The sequence below is a fragment of the Dermacentor andersoni genome, chromosome 9, assembly GCF_023375885.2.
Source record: "Dermacentor andersoni chromosome 9, qqDerAnde1_hic_scaffold, whole genome shotgun sequence".
In the NCBI taxonomy this organism is placed as follows: domain Eukaryota; kingdom Metazoa; phylum Arthropoda; class Arachnida; order Ixodida; family Ixodidae; genus Dermacentor; species Dermacentor andersoni.
The window spans coordinates 6,361,383-6,378,021 of record NC_092822.1 but is presented as its reverse complement, the minus strand read 5'-3'; the positions used below and the strand labels follow the sequence as shown (position 1 = coordinate 6,378,021).

The window sequence follows — 16,639 nt, the reverse complement described above, 5'->3', positions numbered from 1 at the left end:
GGACAGTATTGGGAATCGTTCCGACTCAAAAGTCGGGGCTGTTTCGCTGAATTTGGCAACCCTGCCGTCATACGCGCAGAAACCCACCAGAGCGCTGTTGAGCTTACCTCTTTCTTCTTTCTACTCTGTCCACCCGCTTTTTCTCTCCCGGTGTAGGTTGGGAACCGGGCTCAGAAAATTTCCCACCGTTCCTTCTTTCGTTCTGATAAGAAACCTTGCACAGCTTGCGTGGATATATATATATATATATATATATATATATATATATATATATATATATATATATATATATATATATATATATATACATATTGTTACGTGTAGAAAGACACAGACGAAAAAGGCTATTTACAGGCTATTTACACTGGACTGGAGCCAGAGCGCCCGGCCGACATTCACTCGCGCCAAGGGCACCGACCCACTTCGTCGTCGTTCTCGCGGCGGCTCGTCTCTCGGGTATCTACCGATACTATCGTAATACTACCCCCCGGCGGCAAAAGCGCTGTCACGGTGCTTTTAAATATCCAAGGCACGTGGAGAGTTGTAGGGCTTGAGTCGGGTGACGTGGCCAATGTCACTGTCACACCGGAGGACGTAGTGGGCGTGGCTAGAACAATTTCATAGGTGACATCGGTCACTTGGCGGAGCACGCGATATGGGCCGGTATAGCAGGAAAGCAGTTTCTCACAAAGGCCAACTTTACGCGATGGTGACCAAAGCAACACGAGGGTGCCGGGCTCAATATGGGCATCATGGTGACGGAGGTCGTAGCGTCGCTTCTGTTTGTCTTGAGAGACTTGTAGACGAACGCGCGCAAGTTGACGAGCATGGTCAGCACGGGCGTTGCATCACGGGCATATTCGCTAGTTGAAGATGTGGCAGACGGCAGCACGGTGTCCAGTGGTAGCGCCGGTTCGCGGCTATACAAGAGGTAAAACGGGGAAAAGCCAGCAGTTTCGAGACGGGAAGAGTTGTATGCAAAGGTAATGTAAGGTAGAGCCAGGTCCCAGTCACGGAGGTCGTCTGAAACGTATTTGGATAGCATGTCTGTAAGGGTGCGGTTCAAACGATCAGTGAGGCCGTTCGTTTGAGGGTGGTAGGAGGTAGTAAATTTAAGCTGAATGGAGCAGGCCCGCATGAAGTCGTCAATGACTTTCGCCAAAAACGTACGGCCACGGTCTGTTAGCAATTGACGCGGAGCACCATGCATCAAAATGATATCATGTAGAAGGAAGTCCGCGACGTCAGTTGCGCAGCTGGTCGGAAGAGCGCGGGTTACGGCGTAGCGGGTCGCGTAGTCAGCCGCGACTGCAACCCACTTGTTTCCTGATGTAGATTCCGGAAATGGGCCGAGAAGGTCTAAGCCAACACGATGGAAGGGCTCGGCAGGGATGTCGAGCGGCTGCAGGTAACCAGCGGGGAGCTGGGAAGGCTTCTTGCGTCGTTGGCAAACTTCACAAGCGGCGACGTAACGTCGTACGGAACGGGCAAGACCCGGCCAGAAAAAACGGCGACGTACATGGTCATAGGTTCGAGATACGCCGAGGTGTCCTGCCGTTGGTGCGTCGCTCTTCTAGAACGGTTGAGCGGAGGTGTTTAGGTATGACAAGTAGGAACTCAGAGCCGTCCGGATGAAGGTTACGACGGTACAGAGTACCGTCGTGGAGGACGAAGAGGCGTAGAGTGGCGTCGGCCGCAGAGTGTTCAAAACGGTCGATGAGTGCTCTGATGTTGGCGTCACGACGTTGCTCGTCGGCGAAATGAAGCAGCTGGGGTACAGAGAATACGCAAGAAGCACTGGCAATATTGGAGGAGTCAGGGTCGTCAACAGGGTAACGCGACAGGCTGTCAGCGTCTTGGTGCAGGCGGCCAGAATGTCGACCACAGAATACGAAAATTCTTGTAGTCTCAAAGCCCATCGACCAAGCCGGCCTGTAGGATCTTTTAGGTATGAGAGCCAGCAGAGAGCATGATGGTCAGTGACTACAGAAAAAGGGCGACCGTAGAGGTAAGGACGGAACTTCGCAACCGCCCAGACTACAGCAAGGCATTCTCGTACCGTAATGGAATAGTTGCGCTCCGATGGTGTGAGAAGGCGGCTCGCATAAGCAATAACGCGATCCTGGCCACGCTGACGCTGTGCTAAGACGGCACCTACGCGATGACCGCTGGTATCTGTACGCAATTCTGTAGGGGTATCAGGGTCAAAGTGGGCGAGAATGGGTGGTGAGGAGAGAAGAGTGTCGAGACGAGAGAAGGCGGCGGCTTCTGCAGTACCCCACGAGAATTGTACCCCTTTCTTCAAAAGATTTGTGAGGAGTCTAGCAATTGCCGCAATATCTTGAACAAAACGACGAAAATACGACCATAGCCCGACAAAACTTCGAACGTCTGCGGCTGTCTTCGGAACCGGAAAGTCTCGGACAGCGCGAGTTTTGTCGGGATCAGGCTGTACCCCGGAAGCATCAACGAGGTGGCCCAGAACAGTAATTTGGCGGTGGCCGAAACGACACTTCGACGAGTGAAGTTGCAGCTTGGCCTTTCGAAATACATCAAGTATAGTTGTGAGACGCTCAAGGTGAGTGTCGAACGTGGGCGAGAAGACGATGACGTCGTCGAGGTAGCAGAGACAAGTGGACCATTTGAAACCACGGAGCAAAGAGTCCATCATACGCTCGAAGGTGGCAGGGGCGTTGCATAATCCAAATGGCATTACTTTAAATCGGTATAGGCCATCAGGTGTGATAAACGCGGTTTTTTCTCTGTCCATATCGTCAACAGCAATCTGCCAGTATCCAGAACGAAGATCGATAGAAGAGAAATAGCTGGAACCGTGGAGGCAGTCAAGGGCGTCGTCTATACATGGGAGCGTGTATACGTCCTTCTTAGTAATGTTGTTCAGATGGCGGTAGTCTACACAGAAGCGCCACGTGCCATCCTTCTTCTTAACCAACACTACAGGTGACGCCCAGGGACTCGAAGAAGGCTCAATGATGTTTTTGTCTAGCATTTTGTTGACTTCGCTTTGAATTACTCGGCGTTCCGACGCAGAAACTCGATACGGTCGTCGGTGAATAGGAGTAGCATCGCCAGTAAGAATCCGATGCTTGACCGCGAGCGTCTGACCTAAAGGGCGATCGTCGAAGTCGAAAATATCTCTGTAGGACGATAATACTTGGTAAAGGTCTTCAGCCTGCGCAGAAGACTGGTCCGTTGCAACCATTTTCTGTATCTTGGGATCGGCGGCCGAGGCTGGCACGATGGGCCTGCGAAGCTCGCAAGAGGCATCGGTTGATAACGCTGCCACGTGATGGTCGCCGAGACAATCAACGTTGGCAAGGCAAATAGCTTGCGGTAGAATTTGCTTTGCCAATCCAAAGTTAAAGATAGGTATGCGAGTGCGGTTTGCAGTAATAGTAAGTATACTGTGACGCACGGTAAAGTCATACTGTAGTGGAATGTCGGGCAGAGGAGTGACGAGGCACTCGCCATCTGGGACTGGTGGGAAAGACAAGAGTTCAATATAGGCTATTGATTTTGGCGGCAGGCGAATAAAGCCGGTGGGGCGTAGGCGGCACTGGGGTGCGTCAGAAGGTTCTGCGAGAATCGGCAACTCAAGGCGAAGGTTACTGGCAGAGCAGTCAATAAGAGCAGAATGCGCAGAGAGAAAATCGAGGCCGAGAATGAGGTCGTGGGGGCAATGAGCAATCACGGTGAAGAGGACAGGAGTGTGGCGGCCGGCGATGCTAACACGTGCCGTACACATGCCGATGATAGGCACAGTACCGCCATCCGCAACGCGGACGACGCGTGCCGGCGCTGGTGTGAGGAGCTTGTTCAGTCGTCGTCGGAAGGCAGCACTCATAATAGAAAGATGTGCCCCTGTACCGATGAGTGCCGTGACAGGATAGCCATCAACGTCAACGTGAAGAAGGTTTTGGTTCGTGTTTAACGTGAGCAGAGGATTTGAGGGCAGTGTCGAGAACGCAGCTTCACCTCCAGAAGCTGCAGTGCCTAGTTTTCCGGCTGGGCCAGGGAGGCGATAGGCGGCGAAGAGAAGCGGCGGGGTTGGGGCGAACGAGACTGACGGCGTCGAGGTGAGGGCGAGGGGCTGTAGCGCAGGTTCGCAGCAGGGGCATCAGCGGCAGTGGGTTCATGGCGGGTGGCATAGGGAACAGAAGGTCCAAAGATGCGGGAACACGTAACATTCTGGTGGAAGTCAGCGATCCCCGTCCTCGCCACGGAACTCCGGAGTGGTCGGTACATCGAGCTTGTCACCATGCCTCCCGGTGACGAGCCCGCCTCTGCAACGGCTTCGGCTGGTTCGACTGCTCCAATCGTCACGGTTGCCCAACATAGCGACCATGGTGTGTTCTCTGTGCTGGAGGGACAGGAAGTTGACGAATGGATCAAGCTATATGAACATGCCAGCGCTAATAACAGGTGGGACCCAACAATTATGCTCGCCAATGTCATCTTTTATCTTGGCGGCACCCCACGCGTGTGGTACCAGACGCATAAGGACGAGATAAGCAGTTGGGACACTTTCAAAGAAAAGCTACGGGAACTGTTCGGCGACTCCATTGGCCGCAAGGTTGCCGCGAGAAAGGCTCTTGCGTCTCGTGTTCAGACATCTATAGAGCCGTACGTTTCATACATCTTCGACGTCTTTCCTCTATGTCGCAAAGCTGACGATGCTATGTCTGAATCAGATAAAGTGGCCCATGTTCTAAAAGGCATCGCCGACGACGCTGTCATTTTGCTTGTTTTCTTCAACGCCTCGACAATGGACGCCATCATTAAATAATGCCGTCGCCTTGAACAAGCCAAGAGCCGCCGTATCACGCACCACATCACGCGGCTACCCAGCACCTCCACCAGAATGTTACGTGTAGAAAGACATAGACGAAAGAGGTTATTTGCAGGCTATTTACACTGGACTGGAGCCAGAGCGCCAGGCCGACATTCACTCGCGCCAAGGGCACCGACCCACTTCGTCGTCGTTCTCGCGGCGGCTCGTCTCTCGGGTATCTACCGATAATATCGTAATAATATATATATATATATATATATATATATATATATATATATATATATATATATACCCTTCAGACGAGGCGAAAAATAATACGCCTGAAGTTCCTTTACTCCTTGATAAACCGTAAATTTTCTTTAGATCCTAGTCCATACATAACTCTTTCTACATCCAGGAAAACCCGCCATTCCCACTCCCTCGCTCTCTCCCCTTACGTTGCCATGACAAATCTCTTTAAATTTTCATTCTTTCCACGAACTATAGAAGAATGGAACCTCATCCCTATCCATCAGCTGAACTCCCCTGAATCAATTCAAACTCATATTATTAGTATTTCCTAACCAACATTGCTGTTTTGTGCTATATTGTTTCATTTCTTGAATTTCATATGTTTTTCAATTCTGCCTTTTGTACGTGTATTTTTTGTGTTACCCTGCCCTTCCTGCTTGGGCCACACGGCCTGCAGTATGATGTAAATAAATAAAAATAAAATAGAAAGACATATATCCATGCAAGCTGTGGATAAATACATGAATATAAAACATAAGTTCCCAAGAAAGTGGATGGGGAAACGGCGCCGCGGTAGCTCAATTGGCATCGCACGCGAAACGCGAATCACCCACCTGCGGCAAGTTGTTTTTCATGCACTGTCATTTCCATTAATTTATCGTTTCTTTATTTCATTTATTAAGCCCAAGTAATTTCCCCTATGTTGTCCTTGGTGTCAGTGTTTGTTGGCTCCTCATGATATGGCTAATAAAAAAAAACGCGCCGCTCGGTTAATCCCCTTCTTGGTCGTTCTTTAAAGCATTAGTTATTCGTATACATCGCTTCCCACGCACGGCCTGACGCCGACTTACGCGATAAATATTCGAAGAAGCTCGGCGTCAGCTAGGCACCCATTAACACTGCCTCGAGCCTTCAGAGCTGAGCGGGAAAATCGGGCGAAAAAAATAGCCACCTCATCTGAGCAGCAGAGGCACGTTTTGCACTTTAGACGAGGCAACGGTCGTCCATCATGCGCTCAAATGTTTCGGAGGCGTTGCAAGCTCGAAAGACGACGTGAGATTTATATAGGCCATCTGATGTTGCAAAGGCCGTTTTATGTTGGTCCATGGGGACTTGTTAATAGCCACTGCGTAAGTTGACAGAAGAAAAAAAGAACAGATGTCGTTTGTCTCCTTCCTCTTTGGAGACAAACGACATCGATAATTCTCGGTAGAGGGTAAACGTTTTTACGAGTTATTTTGTTAAGATGAAAGTAATAGACACAGAATCGAATCGATCCATCCTTTCTCACAACAACTAATGGAGACGCCCAGGGGTTATCCGAAGGCTGGATGAAGAGGTGCTTGAACATATCAGCATACGGGAACCTAGCCTCAACGGGAACCTAGCCTTCCGCTACTCTCCGCCCCTTTCCACTCTCCGACTTATGTCTCCCTCCTCCTGTGTGTTTTCTTCTTATTTTCTTTTTTTTTTCATCTTTTTCTTTTCTTCTCTTTTCTTTTTTTTTTCTCACTGACCTCCTTGTCCTACATAATGGGGCTCCGCCTTCCACTTGCCCGGCATCATTGCCGATAAGGCCGCTGTAAATCTGCCAAAGCGCGGAGGGAAAGCCAATCACAACTGCCCCTTTTGGTTTGATGTATCTGAGAACGACCGGGCACTCAGTCCGGTGTCGTCACTATCAGCGCCGAACTGCCATTTTCTTGTAAACCCTGATGAAGATCGGTCCACCGGTCGAAAGTGCTGAAATGAAATACTTGTTCTGTTTACCTTGGAGCACCGTTCAAGTTCTTTATGTTTGAACGGTAGCCTGGAGAATTACTCTTTACCTACTATATATATATATATATATATATATATAGTAGGTAAATATAGTAGGTATATATATATATATATATATATATAGAGAGAGAGAGAGAGAGAGAGAGAGAGCAGCACAATAACAGTGCGCAAGCGTGGTATAGTGACGTGGTATTTTTTCATATTTCGCAGGCTTTCTTTGAAACGTGGGAGAAAGGACCACGTGAGATATATGGTGTTGTAAACAATTTATTGAGAGGTTTCTAAAGGTGCTCTACAACTTTGCGTATCACGGTTGGGGTCTGCAGCCAATACTTAAAAAGTCGATTAATTAAACATAACTAATCAGTTAGGTAAGGGGAAAATAAAGAAATAGCCTGAGTAACTCTAGGCCAGTGCCAACATTATGCTTTCGGTTCAACTCGCGCCCGGAGTGCCTTTCATTTTAAAAACTTTGGCTCAAGTTATGTGGGACGACCAATCTGTATGCAGGTTTCAGGAGGAACAATGCGTGCAGGTTGCCTTCGTCTGACCAATGAATAATCCTTCGGAATCAGCTTCACGGCTACATTTACGCGGTATACGTTCTGAATAATTGGAATCACTGCCCAAGATAAACACAAATGATGAGCAAATATACGCGAAAATTACACAAATACTTACGGCAGTAATAGGTTACCCCATTCCTGAGACAGACCATGTCGGCAATTGATCAGCATACCGGTGAACCCGAGAGGTAAGATGTTCCGGCATTACCAAACTTTAAGACAGGGTGGCCGGCAGGGCGGGGCATTCAGCTTGTGCCTAGTGCCCCCAAGGTCTGACCGCCCTGCTTTGTCCCTAGTGTGATTTGGTCCTATGAGAACATGTAGCACGCGAAAGTCAGAATCATATCCAGCAGCCTCCCGAGAGCACCACCTGAAATGGATCGGGCGGCTCACCCATGGGGGGCGGCGGCAGATATAGCAACGGCGCACTGCAGGTACCGCAGGTCGGATATGCGGGGAGTCGAATGGCGCACGGCGGTGCCCGATAGCAGACAGCCAATATTATAGACCCTCGGCGAGCCAGTCCGGTCAAGTTTTTTGTGCCCCTGTTGCCTCTTTGGGTTCCTGAAGGCTCCTCTAAAGTATACTAAATAATACCACGTTGCGTACGCCTGGCACATGCGCGAATTTTGACTTCCGTGATGGCCTCGGCTGTCAGAATCCGTGCGCGCAAGCCTTGGGAATTTCTGTCAATTACCGGTAGGATTTCGTTCGAGCAATTGTGAACAGCCACAGCTAAGACGTATGGACCGACTTTCGCGCTGCTGTGTGGAACGATAAGGCCAGCTCACAACCACAGCTGTCGGCGTGCGTCGCCGTACTTGCGAAAAAAGCGAGTGTCTCACTTGGTCCTCTGGAAGAGCTCCTCATCACCCAGCCGCAAGTTGAGCAGGCCCAGCAAACGCGCAATGCGGTTGTGTTGGCGCAGAAACACTGTGTGCATGGCCGTCAAGCCTGGGTGCTCGTTGACGCGCTCGTCGCCTGCAAGGAAGGAATGCGACGCACTCGTACGAAAATGGGGCGCAGCATTTGACGGCATCTGTCAAGCAGTTAAAAAAAAAAGGCGCAATGAAAATTAGCTTTCGTAAACTTGTGCTATAAGGTTTGCAGGCTGTTGAAGTACGGTCCAAATAGTGAACGTCATTCGTCTGGAATCATTACTTTTTGTAAACGCACTTTGTTTACCACCCTTTTCTCATGCACAGAACTGCGCCACGTTTAAGCGGAACTGGAACGCAAAAACTCGCACAGCTGTGCACAGCTATGCACATTGGGAGGAGCCCCCCTAGAAGCCAACATAACTCGGAGCCCTCCAGCGCGGCGTTTTACATTTACCACAGTACAGCTTTGAAACATCAAAGAGACACTGCCGCTCGGCCACAGTAGCTGTACTGTTACGCGCAGTAAATGTTGGGCCTTTCTCTCTCGTGCGCTCAAGCTTGCTCTCTTACGGGATTTTCATCTCAACGAATATCGGTATAGCTGCAAAGGCAAGCAGCAAGTTTCTCACGCCACGGCCTTCATTGTCCTAATGCGCACCCTTCTTCAGTTTCATTCATGTAAATAACGCGACTTAACGCGCATGCTTCGCGTTTTAAGAAATGGCTCGTAGCGGCTTCCGCGGTCAAGGCAGAGACGCTCGCCCGACGGTGGGCCGGCGCGCTCCGGCCACCTGCTGACGTAGTCAGAATAAATCTGATTTCAAGGCTGGCGCTATAAGGGCCTCGTGTCCCAGAAAATCCCTTGTCGCCGTCGTTGTCCGTTGGAGAAAAAATCATCCCGAACCAGGCATGCCTTCCGCGTGGCGCATAGGCTTTGCTGAACTAATTGAACTTCTCTGAGTAAAATGCGTCGGAAAACTCGTAAAGTACGACTTACACACAACCTACATGCATGATGGCGTCGGACTGTAATTTTGAATATACGAGAAATGGCAATTCTGTTACGTGGAAACTTAAACTCAAACCCCCTTTTCAGCTGTCGTTTGAGGTCTGTCTTAATGGCCGCGGACGCTAGGTGCGGATACTAGGGTGACCTAATGAGTCGCTTGTTGTCTTTAATTTATTGAGGTGTGTTAGCGACATGTACTGATGCGTACATGTGTAACTATGAATATCCTAATTATGAATGAGGTAATTATGCGAAATTAATGGTGATCGTGATAGTTCATTGTACTTGAACAATCGTTTGTATCGCATAAAAATTCGATTTTGATGGAAAGGGAAGCCGAAACAACCGTTTCGCTTCTCGGTGGACACCTCAACCGAGCCGTGAGTGAAAGAATGCCTGTGATCGTTGAGGCAGGAGCGGAATGCTTCCACTGCTCGCGGAGGCTGCTAGGTGGAGCGATGACGTCGGCGCGAGGACACAAAGCGCCGGAGCGCGCGCTCGTAGTAATTACGTAGTCATGTGACTCAAGACCACAGCGAGCGAATGGGAAGGCGATGCAAACGGGGCCCCATAACGCTATCGCGTTCCACCCTTGTTGAAGGCGAAGCTTAAGCGTCCTCCAAGTTTCCGTATGGTACTGATGTCTCTCCTCTACGCTGGATTCCCTCCAAGGCACCATAGGCTCAATGTACAATTTCAGGTCGTATGCAATCAAACACCACAAATATGCGACATGCCCTTATGTGCATACGGCCAACCCTCTCCAGAGCGTTAACTCTGAAACGTGTCACTCACCTGCCCTGAAACAGAACTGCCCCTTTGACGGGTCGCTGCAGCGGTCCTCGTCGGCGTGGAAGCTCCGGGGAAGCAGCTCCCCCGCGAAAAGGTTGCGCTGGTTCTTCATAAGGCCTGCAAATGTTTGCATCGGGGAGCTTCGAGGTCACAGCACGATCAGCTAATTTTGTTATACCGATGTCCTCTCTCCGGGCCCTCGAATTAATCGTATCCTTCATAAAGCTTCCTTCTTGTTGTTCTATTAGCCGTTCAAGAGCTGATAGACGAAAACGGCCAAGTTATTTTCTCTTTTTCTATGTCTGCCTACAAGCCGTGGCGTTTTTCGTCTGCATCCTCGTCTTATATATTCCGTGGATTACAGCCATTCAATGTTAAGATAATAACAAAAAAAATCAATGTAATGGCATCATTGTCTTTGAGGTGCTATGGCCGAAACGTAAACAGACGTACATTTTTCAAACTTCTCGCTCAGCAAAATGCTTAATATGATCACGCGGAGGAATCCAAACAAAATAGAGGTTCGCAGGTAGATGGAGACTCGCACAGATCAACATCGGTCGAACAATGAATATTTCAGGCTGGAAGCCAACGAAGGAAACTCGCTGCCAGGCTCTAACTGTAATGGCAATATTAAGGAAATATTTTTGGGCCCAAAACAGAAACAGTTGTACTACTTCCACAACACGCCAATGGTGAAAAACTATAATTAAGAGAACGTTAGGACAAGTTAAACGGGTCTAATCAAAATATTCTGCAGGTGAGAATGGCCGCGTACTCTGTGAACCTTCGCTTACGCGAAGCAGTTCGACTGGCTATTGTCAACAGACGTTTGTAGTCATTTAGGCATGGATTTTTCTTAATTCTACATGATCAGAATTGACCAGTCCATGAATAAGAGCTCGGTACATGACACTTCAGATTTCAATGCATAAATTTTCGTTTGTGTCAACCCACTGCAACTTCTCCGACCTTCTCAATTCACATCTAAATTGAATAAAACGATTTCACGGCTTGGTTGAACCATTTGAGTACCTGAAGAGAAAGCACGATGAAAGCTAATGCCCTTCATGATGCCTCCCATCTAGGAGACATAAGTGCAGGATGCTGGGCACAAATGAAGCAAGCGCACAGCCGTGGAGACTAATGCTAGAGGCCTGGGTGCACGTAGGAGAGAAGTCCGCGGTTAGCCTTGCATTCAGATGTGTCGGTGTGGATGAAGTAGAACTCTTATAACTTCAGCGACCTGACTTTTCCTCACGAGCAACTGTCGAGGTCCTTTTTCATGCAAGAAGCAAACTTCGAAAACTACGCTGAATTTGGCTGTTTCACTTCAACGCAGCAAAATTTGTTCAGGTGTTGTCTAGTGAGCCCATGTCTGTTTTCCAAAGGTGTATAAATCCAGAAAATAGAACTGGCGCCAAAGCTTTCTGTTCGGACAAGTAAAAAAAATGATTTTTTTTTTGTGAGCCACCACATTCTGTCCGAAAGTTGCGTTCCACATGAAATCAACGTCTGCTATCAGGTGAACTCCTAATTTTTTATCTTAATAAAATTTTAGCTTACCGTGGTTCATCGTGCGAAGCCTAAGCGTGTCTGCCGCCGAGCTCCCGTAGATTTGAGAAGTGTCTATGTAGGACGTCAGTATGTCCTGCTGTTGCCTCTGTCCTGAAAGGTAATCATCAACGCCGGTAATGCCGCTTACCAACTAAACGGTTACAGCTAAGAGAAATTCTCGACAATCATGCGTCTCTAGCCTTAGGGCTTTCTTTCGTAAGAAATGCGTAGAAAATTGGGGCCATTTATTTTTTCTTTAGTTCTAGCAAACTCTCGCAGATCGTATTCCTATTCAGATAAAACGTATTACATGGGCGCTTTACTTTGTTAATTCAGTCAAAATATTATTGAAATACACCTAATCTAAAATTGAGGCTTTCCTTCAACACACGTTTAAGAATCGAACGTAATTAACTCAACAAATTATAGCGAAAGCAATCAAGAGCATCGAAAAATGAGTTCGAGCAGTGAAACTAAAATGCACGAGAACTCGGCTAATGACGACTGGTTTCCCGCGCGCAGAGCTGAAAAAGCCGGGGCGGGACGAGTACGGCTCGCCTTTTGAGATATTGGTACAAACAGCCATAGGAGGAGTACGTTTCAGGCTAGCTGTTCAAATGACTAGGTACTCTCAGATCCTGTCGGCACTGCGTAGACCACAGTAACAGAAGGAGCGGCCTCAACAATCGCATCCTGCCCTTGCACCTGACATCCGCTCAAGGAGTGCGCGATAGCAAACTCGAATTGGCGATATTTTCAAACAATCGCTTCGCTGGCACGTAACAAATGAGTGTCATGAGAATTCCAATGCCGTATACCACGTCTAAACCCTCGTGATACCCATTAGCTTGACACCCATTTCCAGGAGACGGTTACATGGAGTGCTGAGGTAAACATTCAAGCAAATTAGGTTTACGTTCGGCCATCGGCCGAACAAGCTAATAGAGAATCCCTTGAGGAGGCACGCGTTTGGCTGTTGATTTAAATGCAATGATGACTATTCTGACGATAATGGCAGGAATTACGCCAGCAAACTTACCTAGAGTGCAACGTGTGCACGGAGCCGAGCGAGGAAGGTTCATGCAAACCTGGTTGAAACGAGCGAAAAACGGGTCATCCGACGGGATATCGATGGAGAAACAGTTTGGCGCGTTGCGTTTCCCCGGAGAGCAGCAGTCCACGACGTTGTTGGGGTCTGCAGGAGTGAACGAGACGCTGTTCTAGCACGCAGAAATAATGGGTTGTTCTCCCTTTGTTGAAGAAGGCACGATCTTTTGCAACAATAGCGTAAATAAGATCTGCATTTGAAATGTCTAGTGAACACGGTCCACTCACTTCCGAGGTTGACGATCTCCCCTGGATCGGGCATTAGGGGCGCCAGGGCGACGTCGTGGTCGATGAACTGTCCCAGCTGCATCACCATGTGCGTGATGTCGGTGGCCGCGTTGCTCGCGTTCGGGTGAACGGTGTACGAGATCTTGCGTGCGTTGGGCAGCGCACTACCATCGGCTGCCACACGAGGTGAACTGACACCTGCGCCCAGGACCAGACGGGAAAATATGTCAGGCGAACGGGCATTATGCAGTACGTGTGGCGAACTTATGTAGACACAACTGCTCGCTATTGCGACTGCCGGTAAACATGTAAAGGGAGGTTGGGACCTTAGTCAAACCACTACGACTTTTAGTCCTGACCCCATCTGTCAAAGGAAAAATAAACTTGATTGACTGTTTGATTTCCAAGGAACCAGCAAAGCTAAGCAGACAATTTGTTTCAATGACTTGTTCCGCAAAGAAATGTCGTTTATTTGATTTTTATTCTGATGCAGTGAAGATGACGAACCCAGGCCAATCATCATCGCCAGCGCTAGACACGGGCTCGCCGCTCGTGCTGGGACTCTCTTCTGTTCTGCCACCACGTTTGCCGCTCTCAGTCAATAAACCCGTTTGCACTTACTGTTTTGGAAAATTAGCCCAATTATAAAGCTGTAACTTATCTTCCTACGCGTCGTCATTATTGTTTTACAATTGGAAGCTGTTTGCACGTTTTCTGGCAGAAGTCCTTGTTTTTCTTTTTTCGCTTTTTCCACTACCCTGTTGGTCCCGATCTCTGTCTATAAAAGCTCGCCATCACTTAACTGTTGCATAAATGTTTATGAGCCTAACTTTCCCCGTTTGGTACTCGAAATCGAGTCGTACCATTCGACCATCGGGATAAAAGCTTAAGTGACATCCATTGAGAAGTGACCAATTTATTACTATGATGCCTGCCCCACACGCTTGGTGTGTAGGGAACGAGAAAAAAACGTTTAGCCCGGAATAGCCTTTCCAGGCCTTGAACTTTCTCAAAGGAATCTATGTTTGCTTCTTGTAAGCATTAGATGTAACAGTGTTGTCTCCTGGCGAATCTTGCCACTGTTTTCTGTTTAGCCTGGTTACTAAGGCCCCTAACATTCCATGTAATTATCTTTAGTGGCATGACTTAGTGCAAAAAAGAATAATAACAATAAACAACAATAACAAAAACTTTCCGTGTGCGGTATAGATACATAGGGATCCATTAGAATTAATATGCCTGTTCTGACTTTACCTGTAAATCTATCCCGGTTGCTCTTTTGTGTATGCTATGTTACTAAGCCCAGTCGGTTTTCACCTGTTGGTTGTGTTGCTCTGAGAGAAACACTACCCTACCGCATGAAGTGCTCGTGCCCACTACCACAAGGTTGGGTACGTTATACTACAAAGGGAATCTAAACACTCGACTTGACAGAATATGGCAACATACATGTTGCATAAACAACACATCTACATTGTTACACTGTACATTGTTAGGAAACGCTACACAGATGAAATAATGGTTGTTCAGCCACGCAAAGTAGCAAATGACCTCATGCCAGCTTGAGCGGGTGTTCACTGAAGCAGTCATTCCGTATGCTACGTTGCTTAATAAAATGTACACTATGCGTCTGCCGGAACAAACTTCTACTGGAGTAAGCACATTTAGAAACAACTGCCTGAAACCAGCGTACTGCATCTGCCTCTACGCAACGATGCTGGGCTTCTGCCTGAGCAAGTGACTTGCTAGAAACGACCAGCTGCTCAACTAAATAAATAAATAAATAAAGGTGTACCCGTTTGTAACCTCATTTCAAACAGTAAGTAGTATACCAACATAACCGGTGATCCGACTTAATTCACACTCACACAAAGAACACTCAAAGAAGACAGGGAAAGAGCCACATGAGAACAAACAACGTCCATTGTGCTATAAGCAACAGCAGTAGCGAGCGACCCCGCGCCTGTCTGGGGACCTGTTCACTACGTTCAGCCATTCCGAGTACTACGGCTACCTCAAGAGGGAAAGAACGCTGTGCGACTACCGCAACACATACTTCTTCCGGTGTGTGCATATTAGAAAAGAAATACGTATACCTAGCTTACTCCAGCTGCCTCCATACGACGATGTTGAGCATGTGTCTGAGCAAGTGAGTAGCTGCTCAGGTGTGTAAACAAAAGCATTTGTATAATCATCATAAAGAGAAAATGGGACACCATCATAACCGGCAATCCTGCTTAATTCACCGTCGTACGAAGGCCGCTCTAAAAGTGTTGCGCCACAACAAGCAGCATTCTGCGCGTGTTGTGCCGCCACAGCGCAACCGTTATCACGGTACAGAAAAAAAAGCAGGGCCGAGAAGATTTGCGACTCCTTATGCAATGGAACAGCGACCGGGAACGGTGAGGCAGCCCGAAGCACGGTCCAGCAATCAGCAGCGCGTGCCTATAGCCGAGCCGCGCGTTGGCGATGCGGCTGTATACCACGAGACGAATCTTCTTCACAATATACCATCGGACAAAAGGAGCCATCCTGGTGACTTAAGAATCGAGAAGCGCAGGGTCGTGGTAGGATTAGAGACACGAGACGTGGACAATGTCACGTCCACGCCGGCGCAAGTCATCAGGTGGTGAGAGTGGCTCAATGGGAAAATTCACCGGGGATGTTCGCTCCAAGACTCGGTAAGGCACTTCGAATTTTAGGAGGAGTTTCGAGGAAAGTCCTGGCGTTTGGGAAGGGGCAGACAGCCGCACAAGAGAGCCTGTAGCGTAGGTGGTGCTTGGAAGCGAGCCGGTGCGGTTTCTTGTTGTTACTGTTGCTACTGTTCTGCCGTAAAGGTGCGCGCTAGCTGGCGGCATTCTTCGGCTTGTCGGTCGACGTCAGACACAGCTAGACACTCGGAGGCGTCAGGACGGTATGGAAGGAGCGTGTCGATGGTATGCGTAGGCTCGCGGCCATACAGGAGGAAGAAAGGTGAAAATCCCGTAGTGGCCTGGATCGCGGTGTTGTACGCGAACGTGATGAATGGAAGGATGCGGTCCCAGTTACCATGATCAGATGCCAAGGATAGCTGCGACGCGCGCAAGGTGCGTCTCAAAGGTAGGAGAAAACACAAGGACGTCGTCGAGGTAACAAAGGCAAGTTGACCATTTGAAACCTTGAAGCAGAGAGCCGATCATCCGTTTGAACGTGGTGGGAGCATTGCAGAAACCGAACGGCATAACCTTGAATTGGTAGAGGCCATCTGGAGTGACGAAAGCGGTCTTTTCTTGGTCTTGCTCATCGACGGAAATCTTCCAATAACCAGATCGAAGGGTGATGGACGAAAATTATTCGGCACCGTGATGACAATCAAGAGCGTCGTCGATTCGTGGTAAAGGGTAAACGTACTTTCTAGTAATTCGGTTGAGGTGGCGGTAATCAACGCAAAAACGCCACGAGAGAGAATAAACATTTATTTCGTAAAGCAAGTAGAAAATTTCCTCGATGAGTGGGGCCCTCAGTCCAGGGCTCCATTGCCATGCGCGACTTCGCGAGCCCGCTGGATCAGCCGTTGCTGCTCCTGCTGGCTTGTGCTGAGCAGCGCAGACTCCCAAGAGGAAAGGGTAGGGTTGGGTATATGAGGAACACCTGAAGGGTTAGGGCATTCCCATATGGAGTGATACACCGTGGG

General features: G+C 48.6%; 1 protein-coding gene and 1 long non-coding RNA gene across 3 annotated transcripts in view; one reads left to right on the top strand and one right to left on the bottom strand.

Annotated features, from left to right (window-relative positions):
* Positions 1-13,587, top strand: part of LOC129383743 (uncharacterized) — a 29,928-nt gene extending 16,341 nt beyond the window's left edge. The window contains exon 3 of the long non-coding RNA XR_008611607.1: positions 13,460-13,587. This is a non-coding gene — a long non-coding RNA (uncharacterized lncRNA). The remainder of the gene's footprint in view (positions 1-13,459) is intronic.
* LOC126526928 (salivary peroxidase/catechol oxidase-like) overlaps positions 1-16,639 on the bottom strand; it is a 92,564-nt gene that overhangs the window by 29,655 nt on the left and 46,270 nt on the right. For both annotated transcript variants that reach the window (XM_050174634.3, XM_055068448.1), the window contains 5 exons: positions 12,967-13,164; positions 12,671-12,826; positions 11,641-11,742; positions 10,078-10,191; positions 8,238-8,373 (listed from right to left, as the gene is read on the bottom strand). In XM_050174634.3, the coding sequence (XP_050030591.1) occupies positions 8,238-8,373; positions 10,078-10,191; positions 11,641-11,742; positions 12,671-12,826; positions 12,967-13,164 (706 nt within the window). The remainder of the gene's footprint in view (positions 1-8,237; positions 8,374-10,077; positions 10,192-11,640; positions 11,743-12,670; positions 12,827-12,966; positions 13,165-16,639) is intronic.